This window comes from Carcharodon carcharias, chromosome 9 (genome assembly GCF_017639515.1).
Source record: "Carcharodon carcharias isolate sCarCar2 chromosome 9, sCarCar2.pri, whole genome shotgun sequence".
In the NCBI taxonomy this organism is placed as follows: domain Eukaryota; kingdom Metazoa; phylum Chordata; class Chondrichthyes; order Lamniformes; family Lamnidae; genus Carcharodon; species Carcharodon carcharias.
This window is the reverse complement of record NC_054475.1, coordinates 41496124-41515591: the sequence shown is the minus strand read 5'-3', so window position 1 is coordinate 41515591 and position 19468 is coordinate 41496124. Positions and strand designations below refer to the sequence as shown.

At 40.2% G+C, this 19468-nt stretch overlaps 1 protein-coding gene across 7 annotated transcripts in view; it reads left to right on the top strand.

The window, feature by feature from the left end:
* Positions 1 to 19468, top strand: part of LOC121282065 (protein phosphatase 1 regulatory subunit 12A-like) — a 301831-nt gene that overhangs the window by 136262 nt on the left and 146101 nt on the right. For all 7 annotated transcript variants that reach the window (XM_041195472.1, XM_041195470.1, XM_041195471.1 and 4 more), the window contains exons 4-7: positions 4872 to 5031; positions 7089 to 7233; positions 12258 to 12332; positions 15843 to 15922. In XM_041195472.1, coding sequence (XP_041051406.1) covers positions 4872 to 5031; positions 7089 to 7233; positions 12258 to 12332; positions 15843 to 15922 — 460 coding nt within the window. The remainder of the gene's footprint in view (positions 1 to 4871; positions 5032 to 7088; positions 7234 to 12257; positions 12333 to 15842; positions 15923 to 19468) is intronic.

The following is a 19468-nucleotide window of genomic DNA, read 5'->3' as shown; positions in this document are numbered from 1 at the left end:
TTTAACATCCAAATCAAGTACACTGCGGAAGTATTTAGCAAGTAACGCCACATTGCATACCCATTTTACTCCATTCTCATTCTCCATTCTATTTTAGCCTCGTAAATATCTTTCATTTATCCCCAACAACATCTTGTATTTATATAATGTCTTTAAACGAATGAAATGCCCCAAGGTGCTTCACAGAAGCATTATAAAACAAAATATGATACCAAGCCACACAAGGAGCTACTGGGGAAGATGATCAAAAGTTTAGTCCCAGATAACTTAAAGGAGGAAAGCAAGGTAAAGAGAGATTTAGGGAGGGAATTCCAGAGCCAGGAGGAGCGGAGATATCTTGGAGGCTTTTCAGAGGTAGGGCAGGGCCAGGCCTTGGAGGGATTTGAAAACTCAGATGAGAATTTTAAAATTGAAGCGTTGGATAGGTCAGTGAGCTTGGGTGATGTTTGGTGCAAGTTAGGATGCAGACAGCACTGTTTTGGATAACCAAGTTTACAAAGGGTAGAATATGGGAGGCTGACCAGGTGTGCGTTAGAATCGTCTCATTTAGCCTTGGACAGTTGTCAGGGAAAGGGAAGGAATTCGTGACAAGGGAATGGAACTTGTGGTAGGGACTGGAGGCAATGACTTCAGTCTCCTCTATATTTAATTGGGAGGAATTTCTCACCCAGTTCTGGATGCTGGGTAAGCAGTCTGACAATTTACAAATAGTGGTGAGTTTGAGAGAGGTGGTGCTGAAATAAAGCTGGGTATCCTAAGTGTAATTGTGGAAATGATGTATTCATGCTTGGGGTTATCGATAAACACAAGTTTTCCTCACCAGCAATGGTGTAAAAGTGGTTGACCATCTAAACTGCCATTCAGAACATAGGAATACAGGAACAAGAATATACGATTTAGTTCCTTGATCCTGTTCTGCCCTTCAATGAGATCACAGCTGACCTGTGACCTAACTTCATATACACGCCTTTGTCTCATATCCTTTAATACCTTTTGGTGAACAAAACCTATCTCTCATAGATCTAGTATTGCTTTGATGTTTGCAGACGAGTATTCCAAACTTCTACCATAGTTGGCCTCTGACTTGCCTTGAAGACTTATGCACTTGTACCTTGGTTTGTTTTCTCTTCATTTTTGACTATCAGACATTAATTCATTACTCTCTAATTTTGGCAAAAGTTGCCAATTAGTTGAAATGTCTTCTGAGCCTTTCCAAAGACTAAGGAGTTTGAACAACAGTTGTCCACAATTCTTTAAATTTCCCTCGTGGCTCCGTGCATATGTATAGACTTGCACATAAAGTTTGCATTATAGTTTAGCTAATCACTGAAGCGTGGATGCAAGTTGTGCTTTGTACAAAATAAAATTAATTATTCTCAGCTATATGGACGAGGCTGACATGTCGTATCTCCCGTTGCTCTGAGGTGATGGCGTAAAGCAAGTTCAATGGGCAGCAAGTCAACTATCTAGTGTGGATGAGAATCGTTTGCATGGCAGGTTGGGTAGGGGTGGTAGGGCCTGTTTCCTGAAGGTTGAGTAAACCAGTTGGGTTTTATGACAGTGACACTGGATTTAAATTCAGAACTCAGTTGTCAGCCCAGTTCTGTGGCCACTGTACCAACGTTCCCATTTAACTTTAACTTGCTCCCACATAGAACAATCTAGGTTAGGTTATTTATTTTCTGCTAGTTTCTTTTTGTGAACTCTGTACTAAGGGAAACTAAAGTTATTTTGAAGTTATTTGTAACTATATTTTTGTTTTGTACTTATTCCTGTGGTTTTCAGTTATTGTAGATTTATCTTCTACTTATGTGAAATAAATGGAATAAATTCAACTCCTGAAATATGAATGTTTAAAACTATCTGAAGCATCAATATTTATTGAAATGAATAGAAAATAGACTGAAAAGTTGAATCTGCAGAAATGGGAATAAAAAGAAAAACAGGGTTATATCATACAATAAATGGCAAAAGAACTGAGCACAGAAAAAAAAATGACAATGAGAACAAAACTAGAATAGAACAAAGCTCTCAATCCCAAATAGAAATTTGGTCTTGGACTTTATTAAAAAAAAGTCAGAATAAAATGTAAGATTTGAGGAAAAATCTAAATTTATGATAGAGATTAGTAATAGCATTGTTGTATATACAATAGTAAGTTTCATAACATGGTTACAGTCAATCTTTCACATGGTGTAAAATACTATTCATAACTGCTAAATATTGGATTAGATGTCATTACAGTATCAGAATGTTATGCCCTGTATTTGCCTTCCTGGCTTATGTAAGAACTGATTATGGTGCTCAGTCTATAACACAGTATCGGAATATTTGGCATTTTCGGGTGCTACTCTCATGTGTGCACATTAAGCACCCATTTCCAATCCACTGGGTTAGCTACTATATACTAAATCAGTCCTGACGTGAACCTGGAAGCCAAGTACAGGTCGAAATTATATACCGCGATTTTTAGTTAGTAGATTAGGCCACACGCTGGTATTGTAATTTCTTAAGTCAACTCTGTTGGGATGAATATTCCATGCCAAGTATTTTAATAACATTAATTAAAAATGTGATTTGTGCATGTCCCAATCTTTATTTTACTCTCTCCATTAGAGAAGTAAATGATCATTGCTTTTTACTTTGATTTGCTGTTCGAGAATTTTTTAGTCTGATTGGCTGCTCAGTTTGCTTGATGACTACACTGTTCATGGTTGCGAGAGATCCTCTATAGATGGCGCAAGAATAAAACTGATGTAAAGGGGCAGTTGATGCCACAGAGCCAGTTAAATCTTTGTGGGCAGCTTTCTGGCATAGTCCCTTTACCGCTGATTGCCAAATCTGGAATGATCTTAAGCATACCAAGCTGCCACAGTGCAGTGATGTTTTCCTTCAGATGTCACCAGTTTTGTTTTCAGCATAATTGGGAACAACCCATGACCTGGAGTTATAATTGACATTGGTTTTATAGAAGAAAATCTAATTTTAATTATTGAAAAACATCAATGTTACATATTGAAGAATAGCATTCATATATGACTGTAATTTTCTTAAAATGCAATGAAGTCAACATATGTCCATGTCCAATTGCAGCAAGACCTGGACAGTATCCAGGCTTGGGCTGACTAGTGGCAAGTAACGTTTTTTGCCACACAAGTGCCAGGCAGTGGCCATCTCCAACAAGAGAGAATCTAACCATTGCCCCATGACATTTAATGGCATTACCATCGCTGAATTCCCCCATTATCAACATCCTGAGGGGGTTACCATTGACCAGAAACTGAACTGGACTAGCCATATAAACAGTGTGGCTACAAGAACAGGTCAGAGGCTAGGAATCCTGTGGTGAGCAACTCACCTAACCCCCCAAAGCTTGTCCACCATCTATAAGGCACAAGTCAGGAGTTCCACATGCCTGAATGAGTGCAGCTCCAGCAACACTCAAAGCTTGACACTATCCAGGACAAAGTGGCCCACTTCATTAGTACCCTTTCCACAAACATTCACTCCCTCCACCACTGACGAACAGAGGCAGCAGTGTACACCACCTACAAGATGCACAGCCGAAACTCACCAAGGCTCCTTTGGGAGCACCTTCCAAACCCATGGCCACTACCATCTCGAAGGACAAGGGCAGCAGCTACATGGGAATTGCACAACCTGGAAATTCCCCTCCAAACCACTCACCATCATGATTTGGAAATATATTACCACTCCTTCACTGTAGCTGGGCCAAAATCCTGGAATCCCACCCTAACAGCACTGTGGATATACCTACACCACAGGGACTGCTGCGGCTCAAGAAGGCAGCTCACTACCACCTTCTCAAGGGCAATTAGGGATGGGCAATAAATGCTTGCCTAGCCACCGGCACCCATATCCCGTAAGTGAAGAAAAGAATATGGATACATATTGCTTGTGGCCTCCCCACTCGATCTGTAATTGCAACCATTTAGTTTTTTGTGTGGTTCTCAAAGGCGATGTTATGAACAAATCTGTTTTAGTAGAAGCCTCTTTGTGATGTTGCCCTCCCATAGCATGTGAATCCCTGCATACCAAATTGGGTGAGGTAACAGTTCAAATGCAGCTGCTGTAATTCTGGTCAGTTCTAACATTTGAAAATTAAGTCTACAGTTGTAGTTTATAAATTGTATTTGTTCATTTGTGTGATTAACATAAAGAAGCTTGCAGTGAATTAAATTAATAAACATAAGATGTGTAGAAAGGATGCCACAAGATCTATTGAGCCTGCGAGTTATTTCTCCACACACCCTCTGCCAGTCTGACCAGCTATCACACAATACACTTACATAACTATGAACTTGAAGAGACAGGATCCTTGAGATATGAACTGGTAACGAATATGATGCGAGTATGTATAAATCAACCAGCGTTCTAAAATAAAAACTAAAAATGGTGGCAGTGTCATTTGCCGAGAGGACAAAAAAACAGGTTAATGTTGATGTATTTTATTTTTTAGAAACTATTAAGATACTGGATTATTTACTATTATGTAAACTCACTGTAGAATCGTGGATGTCAAGCTGATGCATCATCTGAAAATAAAGACTAAAATTGATTTTGGTCCAGTTATTTACCGGTGTTTGTAATGGTCATATATTTAAAAAAAAACAAGAAGCAGTTTGTTATTTGGTACGTGTACAACATATTGTGAGAAATAGATAATTTTGATGCATTAAACTGTTGACAAGGAATAAGGCATGCAACTAAATGATTCAACTGGACTATGGATATTGCATCAAAGGTTCAAAATTATAACGCAGTTTTGCATGTCCAGATTAGTTTATATTTGAGAAAATATAGGGAGCTAATATATTTTAAGTTCATCTTGTGCTTTTATTCTTGCACAGGAATTGATGTTGAGGCTGCAAGGAGGGAGGAAGAACACAGAATGCTCCAGGATGCCAGGCAGTGGTTGAACAGTGGCAAAATAGAAGATGTAAGGAACACTAAATCAGGTGGCACAGCTCTGCATGTGGCTGCTGCAAAAGGCTATTTGGAGGTCTTAAAGTAAGTACGTAGGAGTTAAAACATCATGAAATCTGCTAGTTGTAGCATCAGTGAAAATATATTTTGTGGTCACTTTGAATTTATTAAAATAGTGTAGGTACCTTTGGCTGCCTTTGCTTCCTGACCAAGGCTGCATGCTTATTTTATACTGAGATGATAAAATGGACTAACATATCTTTTGGGTTGCTCTGTTTCTACCCTGACATTTTTTTTCTATCCTGAAGACATCATCCTTTTTATTCGGTGTGGATGTACAGCACTAGCCACTCTCTGGCGTCTCACTTGAAGAGGCCATCATTCACCTATGAGCCTTGACTTGAGTTTTGGCAGACCATTCAGCTATAGATTACAGCTGAGTTCATTCCTCTCCTTGTCGAAAACCAAATATTCATGTTTCCATCAAGGGTCAGTGATTAGCGATCTGGCTGTTTTTCTTTTCATTTTCCTTTCTCTGGTTCAGGTACTGATGCCAGTTTCAGTTTTCCTGCCATTAACCCCCTTACCTTTCACCACACACCTGCTTCAGAGCAGCTCTCAACACAAAGACACGGATTGACTGTGTAACTTTCCTGATTTACGTAAGTGAGATACTTGCTGAGTTTGGTGTACCTTGTTTATTATTTGTGTAGAACTAAATGCTAAATGAGTTCTCTGCTTTCTCTAAATAGAGTATTTTCTTCCAAAATGCCATTTTCCTTATTTAAACATTTCCAGTAAAATCCATTGTTTTCTCAGTGCATGACTTATTTTGTAGTGTAGCTCATGCTAAACTATATATAGGTGAGTCCACGGGGCACTGTTTTAAAATTAGGGGTCACCCTTTTCGGCCAGAGATGAGGGTTTTTTTCTGAGAGTCTTGTAACTTTGAACTCTCTGCCTTAAGGTGCTGGAAGCAGAGTCATTGAATATTTTTTAAGGTGGAGGTGGATAGATTCTTGTTAGGCAAGGGAATCAAATGTTATTGGGGCTAGATGGGAATGTGGAATTCGAAGCACAAACAGATCTGCTGTGATCTTACTGAATGGCAGAACAAGCTTGAGGGTCCGAATGGCCTACTTTTTTATATGATTGTATGTTCGTATGTACTCAAATCCAGAAAGACTTGGATTTCTCCTTAGTATTTGCTATGCAAGACATTTCCCACTCAGGTGGTAGGCCTGGTGCTGCAAGTTACTTCCGCATCACTGGGCTGGGGAGGGGGAAATCCCTGCTTTAACTGAGTAGGGGTATGACAGGGCTCAACTGAAAGTGCCCCATGTGACTTGTGATCATTGGTGTGCTCCATACACACAGAATGCCATCTTGCACCAGTTACAAAAGGCATATCAAAAACAACAGTGTGGGGTGTTGGAAATCTGAAAAAACAGAAAATGCTGGAAATACTCAGCAGGTCAGGCAGCACGCGTGGAGAGAGAAAGAGTTAACATTTCAGACTTGAAAGATCTAAGGAAAAGTGATCAATCTGAAATGCTAACTCTGCTTCCGCAGATGCTGCCTTACCAGCTGGGTGTTTCCAGCAATTTCGCCTTGAGGAGAAGGCCAAAGGCATAAAACAGGGTCAATTGGCAAAGTGGGGAGAATGGCAAGAAATTGCATCCCATTTTTAAAATAGTTTTGATGAAGGATTTTATCCATAAAGAAGGTGAGAGAAGCTGGAATTGTTCTCTTTTGAGCAAACCAGATTGAGGGGACATTTGATAGAGGTGCACAAGATTGACAGGTTTAGATAAGGTAGACAAAAAAAAAGCGGTTGATGGTACAACAACTAGGGGCCCCAGATTTAGAGTTTTGGACATGAGTGCAGAGGGATGTGAGGATGATCTTTTTTAACACAGCGAGTGGGGCTCATTGCCTACGAGGGTGGTGGGTGCAGAGATGGTGAATGGTTTTAAAAGTAAATAGGATGTACACCTGGAAATAAACCTGAAGGGCTCTTGAGATAGATGAGTGGGGGGGGATAGGAATAATTTGATTGCTCTACAGAGAGCTGGCATGGACTCAATGGATTGAATGATCACCTTCTGTGCCTTAATGACTCTATGGTGCTTATTTTCTAGGCTACTGATACAGGCTGGATATGATGTAAATGTCAAGGATAATGATGGGTGGACTCCACTGCATGCTGCTGCTCACTGGTGCAAAGATGAAGCCTGTAGAATCCTTGTGGAGAATTTTTCTGACATGGAGGCTGTTAACAAAGTGGTCAGTTGCTTTTAATAAACTGATTTTCATTGCTTAATTTTTTTTAAATCCTAATTTTGCAGTTGAGTCTTGCTGGGAAATAATGTTCACTGGAAATTATTATGATCCCAGCTGATAATACTGGACAAGTCAGGTCTCAGTGAAATTTAGCTTGATAGATCCTAACTTTGTTTTTTGAAACCATGGAGGAACATTACTGAACAAATTCACAGGAGCCTGCTGATCAGCTTTTAACACAATGAATAAAATAATTATTAAGCAAGAAAAATTGACTATATTACATCAGACATAAAGGTTGGAAATATTTCAATATGAACACGAGAATATGATTCAAATATTCACTATTTCTTCACCCCAGCCACATATTCAGAAAGATAAAACAATTTAGCATATCTATCTATCTTCTCTAACATTCAGGGTAAGTATGCAGTACATATGAAACAACTAGCGAACAATGGTCAGCCACACAACACTCCAATGTAAATGACAGATTTAACCAAAGCAGATTCGATGGATTTCTCAACAACCCACCCAGACGTTTGTCACATTGTGAGCCAACCAGTCTGATGGAAACTTGTCTTTCTTACGAGGATTTCCAAACTTCACCTTTGAAGAACTCACCTTGGAATTCTTTCCAAATGCTGCTTCCATTCTGACGGTTTCAACAAGGATCTCCCTCAAGGATTTAACTCTTGCCTTACAAGATTTCATTCCACTGGATCTCCGAGTGCACTTGAGCTTCGTCTTCCAAGCACGTTTTCAGATCTTTGGCCATGTCAGGCAGAACACCTCTATTCCATAAGGGCACCTTTGCCTTTATGGCCCACAGCACAGAGTTACCAACCTTCGGATCTTGTGGGCTTCTCTCGAGCCTGTTTTACTTCAGGTCTAATTCTCGCAGCTCTCTCTTTAATATGGGACTGATTTCTCTGCTCCTTCCTCTCAGCCTTTCTTAACAGGATCTATTTCTAATCTGTTTTTGGCCTGCCTAGGACCTTCTAGGTCCACTCCCTGTCCCCTTCCCTATGTCTTACACCTTGGGCCACCTTCCTTCTAATGGCACTCCGGTTCAGCTCACCTGACCTGCAGTTTTGTGTTGTTTCACTTTGCTTCCTTTTCTGCATGCATGTGCGCAAGGCTGGTTCCTGGCCTAAAGAATGTGAAAAAGACTAACTGTGCATGTGCAGTCCTTTCCTGGCTGGCATGTGCGTGAAAGGCTTGAACTACAATTTAAAAAAAAGAATTGCGCATGAGTGGCCATTTCCTAGCCGGCGCACGTGCAGGAGGCCGGAGGCCTGCTGGGAACTGAAGTTCCCAGCCTCTGACTACGGAACAAGGTAAGTATTTGTGTTTATTAACTAAATGGATTGTTCTGTTCATGAATCACAATTATTACAGCACAGGAGGAGGCCTTTCACCTTGTCATGCCTGTGACAGCTCTCCAAATGAGCAATTCACCTAGTGCCATTTCCCTGTAACCCTGTACATTCTTTCTTTTCAGAAAATAATCCCAATTCCTTTTTGGATGCCTTGATTGATCCTGCCTCCACCACAATCTCAGGCAAAACATTCCAAATCTTAACCACTTGCTTCATGAAAAAGTTTCTCCTCATGTCACCACTGCTTTTGCCATCTACCTTAAATCTGTGTCCCCCTCATTCTCGATCCCTCCACCAGTAGGAACAATTTTTCCCTATCTGCTCTGTCTAGACACCTCATGATATAGAATGCCTCTATCAAATCTTCTCTCAACCACCTTTTTTCCAAGGAAAACAGCCCTAACTTCTCCAGGCTGTTGCTGTACATCCCTGGAACCACTCTTGTGAATCTTTTCTGCACCCTTCATATCTTTCCTAAACTCTGGTGCCCAGAACTGAATGCAACACACCTCTTGAGGATGAACTAGTGTTCCATACGAGTTTAACATAACCTTGCTATTGTACTGTACATCCCTATAAATAAAACCTAAGATACTGTATATTTTGTTAACCACACACTCAACCTGTCTTGCTGCCTTCAGTGACTTAGGCACGTGTACACCCCGGTCCCTCTGCTCCTGCACACCCTTTTATATTTGTACACTTTTTTACATTGTCTCTCCTTGTTCTTCATACCAAAATGAATCACTTCACACTTTGCGGCATTTAATTTCATCTGCCACTCGGCCACCCATTCCACCAACTTGTCTGTTTTCTTTTATTTCTACACTATCCTCCTTTTAGTTCAAAATGCTTCCAAGTTTCGTATCATCCACTTTTAAAATTGTGCCCTGTACACCAACATCTAGATCATTAATATATCAGGAAAAGCAAGGGTCCCAGCACTGACCCTTGGGGAACTCCACTACAGATCTTCCTCCATCCAGTTAACCACCATGCTTCCTGGAACTCAGCCAATTTCCTATCCATGTTGCATCCATCCCATTCCTCAGAACCTTCTATAGTCAACCTTGTTGTAGGTTATATTATCTATCTGTCATAAGCACACTTTGTAAATTTGTTTTTCTACATCTTGGTGGCTTATAGACTACACTAAGCAATGTAATTGCACCTTTTCTGTTTCTTAGTTCCAGGCAAATAGATTCTGAGATATCTTCTTTCTCCAGCACTGCAATGTCCTTCTTAATACTGTCACCCCCTCATCCTTTTCTTCCTTTCCTCTTTCCTGAACACCTTGTATCCAAGAATATTTAATTCCCAGTCTGGTCCCTTTTTGAGTCAGGTCTCTGTTACAGCCTCTAGATTGTATTTTCATGTGGCAGTCTGCACCTGTATATTACCAATCTTACTTACCCCATTCCGTGTATTCACATTCATGCACAGTAACCCTGATTTAGATTTTATCACTTTCTCCCTTACTCTGACCCCAGCCAATAACTTACTATTTCTCACTCTAGTGCTATGTATCTCTCCCAGTATTCAGCGCACCTTGGTATTCCTCTCTGATATTAAGTCCTGGTTCACGCACCTCTGCCAAGTTGATTTTAACCCTCCCTAATAGCATTAGCGAATTAGTACACAAGGAACTCCATCCCGATTCTATATAGGTGCAACCTGTCCAACCTGCCAAGGTCCCAGCTCCTCTGAGTTGATCCCAATGTCCCAGAAATCTAAAGGCCTCCCTCCTACACCATCTTTCCAGGGACACTATCTGCTTTCTCCTCCTGTATCTACACTCCCACGTTGTATTGAGAGTAATCTGGAGAATCTACTTTTGAGGCCCCACTTGCTAATTTTCTATCCAGCTCCTTAGACTTTGCCAGCAGGACCACATCCCTGCTGCCTATGTCATTGGTACCATTGTGAACCATGACTGCTGGCTGTTCACTACTCCCTTGCCCCCAAGGGTGCTCTGCAGCCGTTGAGTTCCATCCATCGCCCTGGCACCAGCAAGGTAACAGACCATCCTGGATTCACTTCTGTGGCTGCAGAAACGTCTGTCTATTCCCCTAACTATCGAATGGCCTATCACTATTGGTCTTCCAATCTTATTCATGCCCCCTTGTACAGCTGAGCCACCTGTGGTGCCATGGACTTGGCTCTGGCTGCATTCCCCAAAGAACCATGACTTTCATCAGTATTCATAACTGATTGGAGAGTGGGATGCACTCGGGGGACTTGTGCCTGTTTATTCGTGACTGATGGTCACCCGTTCCCCCTCTCCCCTTGTACTCTTAATCTACAGGGTCAGGGTGACCACATCTATAAACGTGCTATCTGCAAAGCTCTCAACTTCCTGGTGAAATGTATTTCACACAGGATACTGAACCCTAGCTCCCAAAATTTTAAGAAAACTTTTAAAGATTGAATCCAAATAGATTGTTTGGAGAGATGTTCCTCAGTTATTTTAAGCTGGTACAAATTGAATCTGGCTAGTCTACTGTTTGAACTTTTTTCCTCTGCTTTTAAGGCATTTTATCGGAACTTTTATGGAAAGGAGGTCACAGTTCAGGAAGAAAAATATTTTCAAGGAATAGGCCCTATTCAAATTTTGGCACAATGCCTTAACAATGAAATGAGCAACATACCTTTATCCAACTGACACTAAACCTGTAGCTGATTGGTATAATACTCCAGGAGAGTGAAAGGGTGGGGTATGTCTTGACATTCTATCTATGTAAAGAAGAAAACAAAAGCAGCATGGGGGTATCACAAATGTTCAGTTGGGGAGAGTATTCCTGGAGTCAAACATCTCTTGTTAGTCCCAAACTATTCCAATGCTTAGTTTCTAAAAGAAAACCTGGAGATCGAAACATCCTTTTGTTCTGACATCTCTGTCCCCTGTTCTTTTCGCCTTTTTTAAGGCTGTATGAGTAACTGATAGCCAATAGTTAATTTGATTGAGGGCCTCTTGTATTTCAGTGGGAGGCACAGAGCTTTGCTTTTTCTTAACATGAAGTTATCCTTGTATCATGTGCCTTTGTAGCCAACAAGTAATGATGAGAAAAATGCTACGAGACCAGTGGCACTTTTGCTTACTGATGGAAGACATCTGATATTGACTTTGGGTTGTTGCTTTTAATTTTCTCCTGTCACTGGTCTGACATATATTTGTAGTCTGTCCATTTACTTATGAAAGGATGTTGGCATCAGTGCCCCATGAACTCTTCTATGTGGTGAAATACTTGTAAACTAGAGACCATTGGAATTTGCAACAATTCAGAACATGTTCACTTTAAAAATTGCCGTGGAGTTTACTATATTTTTAGCTTGGTTTGAGATGTAATTTTTGAGAAAAAATTCTTAATAGCTTTTCAATCAGTTATTTATATATGGTCTCTGCTCTTACTGTTCTTTAGCTGGGTACAAGGGGTGTGGTCTTGAGCATCCGGGCTTGGTTTGCCCACCAGTTAAACATCATTTCCCACTGGGAAGTGTTTAGTCTTTTCAGCACTGCTCCCTTCTCTTAACTGCACCCCTACCCCAATAATATAGCTGGGAACTGCCAAAGTAAATCGAAACCACTCTGTTTCTTTAAATCGCAAGCATTTACACTGGGTTAAGTTATGTATATTGTGTTTGCAGGGTCAGACTCCTTTTGATTTAGCAGATGAAAGCATTGTTGAGCTTTTAGAGGAACTCCAGAAGAAACAGAATATTGTAAGTTTTTTTTAAATTTCTTCCACCTAATTTGACAGCATTTATCTTAAAAAGTGCATTCGATGAATCACTAATATAGCCAAATATTGTTTAAAACAACCATGAAATATTCAAGCTATACAATATGAACCTTGTCATTTTGAAAGTAGATGTGAGCAGCTTTTCAGAGCCGTGTACAAAACTGCAGCAATTGTCTGGCTTTGGATTACAGACCTAATCTCTGCTTTTATAAGCATGCAGAAAAGGATCCAAATTAAACATTACTAGCGGTTAGAATGTTAATTTTTTTAATTTTAAATTTTAAAACCCAAGAATTTCACCTAGAATGATTATTTTAAATGTCTGTTCAGCATTTTGCATTGTGTCAGTCACATCTTCCATTGAAAACCCCTGTGTAAACACCTCCAGGCTTTACCCATTTAGATGTATTCATGGCTGCCTGTTAAATGTGTATGTAATCATTTTCCTGTGCCCCTTGCCACATGGTAGGATTTTGCAATTAATGTGAGCATCTCTGACACTGGATGACTTTAAAAGAGCTACTTTGATTTTGGGTGCTGTTGTAGGTTCTCTTAACTTTAATTAACTTCTGTTAAATTTAATGATCTCAGAGTAAAGGATCCCCTAGGAAACAGTGACCATAATATAGTAGAATTTAGCATTCATTTTGAGAGTGAGAAACTTGGGTCAGAAGCAACTGTGCTAAACTTAAATAAGGATAATTACAATGGAATGAGGGCAGAGTTGGCTGGAGTGGACTGGGAAAGGAGTTTAGCAGAAAAGGCGGTTGATGAACAATGGCAGATGTTTAAGAAAATAGTTCATGACTCTCAACAAAGATATAACACAGTGAGGAAGAAGGATTCACGGAACGGGGTAAACCAACCATGGTTAACCAAGGAAGTTAAGGACAATATCAAATTGAAAGAAAAAACATACAATGTGGCAAAGGTTAGTGGTAAACCAGAGGATTGGGAAAGTTTTTTTTAAAAAATTACCAAAAAATTCAGCTGCATTGGAAAATGCAGCTGAATGCCTGATACCTAAGAGATACAAAAAAAATAAAATTTATGGATAAAAGGATATTTATAAAATAAAGGCAATTCACCTGCTGTTCTCCTTGAGTAATGCACTGAGTTGTGAATTTCAATAGTCAAAGCAATAGAAAAAAAATCTTAACATCATTTATTGAAATTGGAATTTTTTACTTAGTCACTGCAAATCAATGGTTCTAATGTTAACTGGTATGACAGAAACACTTGTTATAGAGCAGTGAATCTTCTAACCCATCTGTAAATAGGGCTGTAGGAGATCTACAAGTAGTGTTTGTAAATTGCGACAGCTCAGTCTGCCTTTTCTGTCACCTTGAAGTCTGTCTAATAAGGTAATCTTAGCCCATGCTAATTTTTACCATTCATACAAATGTTTGCTTGGTAGAAAATCTATTCAATTGATATTTCAAATGTTATAACTGAGATGTGGGAAATAAGTTAGGCCCCCAAGCTAAGTATATAGGATGCTGTAAATTGAAATTGTTCCAGTCAAAGGAGATATTTTTAATTAGACAGTAAACATCTGAAAATAATTTTACAGTAACTTGGAATTGAAAATGTATATTTTAAGAGCTTACAACTGAAATATTGAAACCTAAACAATTGATGAAACTATGCAGGGAAAGATGAAGTTTGAGATAATACAAGTATAGTGACCGACACTTCAAAAGTAGTTTTTAGCTATAAAGTATTTTGCAATACCTCAAGATTGTTATACACTGCAGGTTGATCTTAAATGCTAGAAAACTGAAGCAAAAACAACATAGTGAAAACTCTCAGCAGACCAATCAGCATCTATATGGAGAACATGTGCTTTGCCTGAAATGGTAAAACTTATTTTTATTGGGATGTATACTTGAACCGTTAACTCTTGTGTTCTGTCTATTGATGCTGACGGACCTGCAGTATTTCAAGCAGCTTCTGTTTTCTGGGCAAAAAATACTCTGGTGTTACAATTAGTAAGATATTACTACCTAAACGAGGTTTTCGAAATTCACAACCTGGCTTTGGAAGTACCTCAGATGTGTTGGTAAATGTTATTTTGATCAAAGTGATAGGATTCCTTCGCTGAATCTGAAGGCGCTCATTCCCTAATACAGACTTGAGCACACAATCTAGGCTGGCAATTCAGTGGAATGCTAAAGGAGTTCTTTGCTATTTCAGTTGATATCTTTGGTCTGCATGCTCAGATGGATGTAAAAAAAAAATCCCATAGGACTATTTGAAGAGCAGTGAGTTCTGATGTCCTCATCAGAACCTTGAGCAATACCTCCAAAAACTGACCATTTTTAAAATTCATTCATGGTGGGATGTGGGCATTGCTGACTAGGCTGCCATTTATTACCCAGCCCTAATTGCTCTGAAGGTGGTGGCGAGCTACCTCCTTGAACCGCTGCAGTCCATGTGATATAGGTATACCCACAGTGCTGTTAGGGAGGGAGTTCCAGGATTTTGACCCAGTGACAATGAAGGAACTGCAATACATTTCCAAGTCTGGATGGTGAGTGGCTTGGATGAGAACTTGTAGGTGGTGGTGTTCCCATGTATCTGCTGCCTTTGTCCTTCTAAATAGTAGTGGTCGTGGGTTTGGGAGGTGCTGTCTGAGGAGCCATGGCGAGTTCCTGCAGTGCATCTCCATTGGTGGTGGAAGGAGTAAATGTTTGTTGATGGGGTGCCAATCAAGGGGGCTGCTCTGTCCTAGGTGGTGTCAAGCTTCTTGAGTGTTGGAGCTGCACTCATCCAAGCAAGTGGAGTGTATTCCATTTCACTCCTGACCTGTGTCTTGTAGATGGTGGACAGGCTTTGGGGAGTCAGGGGGTGAGTTATTCGCCACAGGATTTCTAGCTTCTGACTGCTCTTATAGCCACAATATTTGTATGATGAATCTGTTCAGTTTCTGGTCAATGGTCACCCCCAGGATGTCGATGGTGTGGGATTCAGCGATGGCAATGCCATTGAACGTCATGGGGCAATGGTTAGATATTCTCTTGTTGGAGATGGTCATTATCTGGCATTTGTAGGCGTGAATGTTACTTATCTGGCTAAGCCTGGAAATTGCCCAGGCCTTGTTTCATTTGTACATGAACTGCTTCAGTATGTGAGGAGTCAAGAATGGTGCTGAACATTGGGTAATCATCAGCGAACACCCCCATTTCTGTCCTTTATGATGGAAGGAAGGTCATTGAAGCCGATGGTTGGCCATAGGACACTACTCTGCATTCATTTGTTTGCTGTTTGGAGGACTTAGTTTGTGTGAAAATTGGCTGTCTCTAACAATGAATGCAATAATAAGAAATAGTTACACTTCAGAAATTATTCATTGGTTATATAGAATGTTCTGAGGATATGATGCCAGTGATTAACTGAGTTTGCATTCATTTACACAGTTTGAATTGGTTTGCAGTTGTGACCCATTAAAAATAAATTTGACATTGTAGTTTGTTTACTTTTTTAATAGCTTCGCACTGAGAAACGAGCTGAGAGATCAACGCTCATTGAATCAACTGTAAATTGCAAACTACAGACCAAGCACTTGAGGTATTTTGAACCATGACAAATGCTCTATTTTTTGTGAACTACTATTAACTTAATTAGCTATTTTTGGCTTTGAGAATCACCCATTGGATTTTAATCAATTAACCTTAGCTTGTGGGCAACATTTCAGTGAGTTTCTCTTACTCCCCCCCAGTTAGTCAGCTCACACCAACTTCTCAAGGGCAATAAGGGATAGGAAGTAAATACTGGCCTAGGTAGTGACACCCATATCCCATGAAAGAAGGTATGAAAAAAGTAGAAATAATAAATTCAGGATGGTCAAGAGCACAAGGCCCAACTGGTCAGAAAGGAAACCCCTTTGGTAGATTTTTGGGGCTAGGGCTGACTGCATCTATTAACACAGCCCCCTCCTTGGTACCTGTAGCCTCTGTCTCCAATGGCTGCCTGGGCTACTGCAGAGGAGGCCGCCTCTGCAAAGCAGTAGGATGGCTCGCGTCTGGCAAAATGCTGCCCACTCGACTTAATGGCCCCCAATAGGGTCCTTAATTATAAAAATTGGGCTGCCTGCCTTAGTGTAGTGGTCAGTCGGCCCAAAACCCAGTCTGCCTCCTGCCCGCTAGGAAGTAACATTCTCAGAAGCAGGACTGAATCAGGGAAGCAACCTGACACTTGGCACTGCGACATTATCATTTCCCACGCCTCTGCTCCTGCCATGGGGAGACTGGGTAAAACTCAGGCCAATTGCTTTTTTGGCCTCAAAGAAAAACAAAACGTCTTAAAAACATCTACGTGGGGAAACTTTTAGTCGGTTATGACTGGTTAGCATTTGTGCCAACCATAACTTTATACTGAGGTTATTTCAACTTGTATTACATCGGCAGAATCCATTCCCATAGGGGACAGATTTGGAGGACACCTATGTAAAATTGCCAATTTGGTCCTGCAGGCAAGTGTGGCCTTGGGATCTTGGGGTAAAATTTAGCCCATTGTGTTGTGGTCGCTTTGTTGGACTGCTGCCGATGCCTGTGGTCATTAAAGTCAGTTTTTCCTGATTTTCTTTTCATTCTAAATTCATGTATTTGGATGGGGTGGCTGTGCATGGGGATGGTTGGTGAGGATTTTGTTGGATTGGTCATCCAGTTAATTTAAGCAAGGCTTAGAATCTTGTCCAGAAAGAATGCATTTACAATCAAAATTCAAGCTGCTGTGTGAGGCACTAAAACTACTTGAATCCCTTCTTTCCTTTGCAGGCACAAAATTTATGATTTGGTATTTCTGATCATTTTTCTCTGCCAAGTTTGGAAGTTTACTTTTTGAGGACTCCTTTTTAAACATTGACTTTGCATATGTTTAAAAAGAGTGTCTTCATTCTACAAGCATTGATTGGTGGCCGCGCATGGGGATGGTTGGGTGAGGATTTTGTTGGATTGGTCACCCAGTTAATTTAAACAAGGCTTAGAATCTGCTCCAGAAAGAATGCATTTACAATCATTCTTGATTGACAGGCTGGTTTACAAATGCAAAAATGTGAAAAGCAAGATTCAGATCGGTATCTGGCAAAAAAAATCAAAATGGGGGACAGAGTTCATGGTCTGAAATTGTTGAAGTCATTATTAAGTCTAGAAGGCCGTAAGGTGCATTCACCAATACTGAATTTGTGTTGAGCTTCACTGGAACACTGGCCAAGGACAGAAACGTGAGTGTGAGAGCAAGGTGGTGAATTAAAATGACAAACAACCAGAAGCTTGGGGTCATGCTTGCAGACAGGCTGTTCATTATCTTGACATTTACACTTACTCTGGACAAATGCTTTGTCCCTTTACAACAGCCATGACCACTCCCTTTGCCCTTTGTTCCATGACATCTTTGTCATTTAATCTCTCCTGCCCTCTACCCTATCCTAGACCTTCCCTTCTGTTCTTCCTCCCCCCACCCCTGTCCCCCAAAAATAACAGGCCACATTTCTATGCTCCTTCAGTCCCGAAGAAGTCATATTCGACAAGAAACACTAACCCTATTTCTCTCCACAAATGCTGCCAGAACTGATGAGTATTTCCAAAATTTTCTGTTTATTTTGTAATATGGATATTTGCCAAAGTCAAATGAGCCACCTGACAGGGTGCTCTTTCTGTTAAATCCCCGAGTTATGCTCTTGTACAATTAGGTATTGGGCAGTATGGCCACATTCCTGAATGCAAGAAGTAGGACCACTTGGGGGAATTACTACAAAAAGAATACCTTGGGCAGAGCTGAAACTTATAGCTGATATTGATTTATTCCACTGATCAAAATCTCTGTGGAATTTGGTCTGCAGAGCAGATCTCTGCAAATTCTAAAAGGAACTATACTTTTTATCTGTATAGGTGAGAATGAAGAGAAAGCTGTCGGAGTAATGGAATACCATTGTGGCTTGTATATCACTTGGTTCATTCAACAATACTGATTACCATTGGAAAGGTTTTGCCTGCTTTGCTAAATTCACTGAAAAATTTCCTGGTTGTAGAGCAGACAAAGCAAGTTCAGAAAGTGAATTTTTAACCTACCTGGTTGTGACAATCAGCAGCACCTAGAGGATCTAAGCTTTCTAGAGGATCTAGTCTATATTCCAGTAGGAGTAAGGGTAAAATAAAAACAAGAGCCCACATTCTATTTAGTTAAGATGCAAAATAAAGCTAAGATGACTAACAAGGTTAAAAAGACAAGCCTAAAGGCATTGTATCTTAATGCGCAGAGCATTTGCAATAAGGTTGATGAATTAACAGCACAAATAGATATAAATGGTTATGATATAGCTGTAATTGCGGAGACATGGCTGCAGAGTGACCGAGGATGGGAACTGAACATCCAGGGGTATTCAGTATTTAGGAAGGGCAGACAAATAGGGAAAGGAGGTGGGATAGCAATGTTAATAAAGAACGAAATCATGCAATAGTGAGGAAGGATATTGGCTCAGAAAATCATGATGTGGAATCTGTTTGGGTGGAAATAACCCCCACCAACCTTTTCTGCCTCTTGGTATTTATCTATAGGCACCCAGACAGTAAGGGAGATGTAAAGGAAGGCATTAAACAGGAAATTAGAAACACATGCAATAAGGGTACAATTGTAATCATGGGTGAATTTAATCTACATATAGATTGGACAAACCAAATTAGCAATAATACTGTGGAGGAGGATTTCCTGGAGTGTGTAGCTGATGGTTTTTTGGACCAATACATTGAGGAACCAACTAGATAGCAGGCTGTTCTAGACTGGGTATTGTGCAATGAGAAAGGGTTAATTAACAATCTTATTGTGTGGGGCCTATTGGAGAAGAGCGACCATAAAATGATATAATTGTTCCTTAAGGTGGAGAGCGAAGAGTTGAATCCGAAACTAGGGTCCTGAATCTAAAAGGAACTATGAGGTTATGAGGCACAAATTAGCAATGGTGGATGGGGGAAACCTTACTGAAAGGGTTGACAGTGGATAGGCAATGGCTAATATTTAAGGAATGAATTGCAACAATTATTCATTCCTGTCTGCGCAAAAATAAAACAGGAAAGATGGCTCAACCATGGCTTACAAAAGAAATTAGAGATAATATTA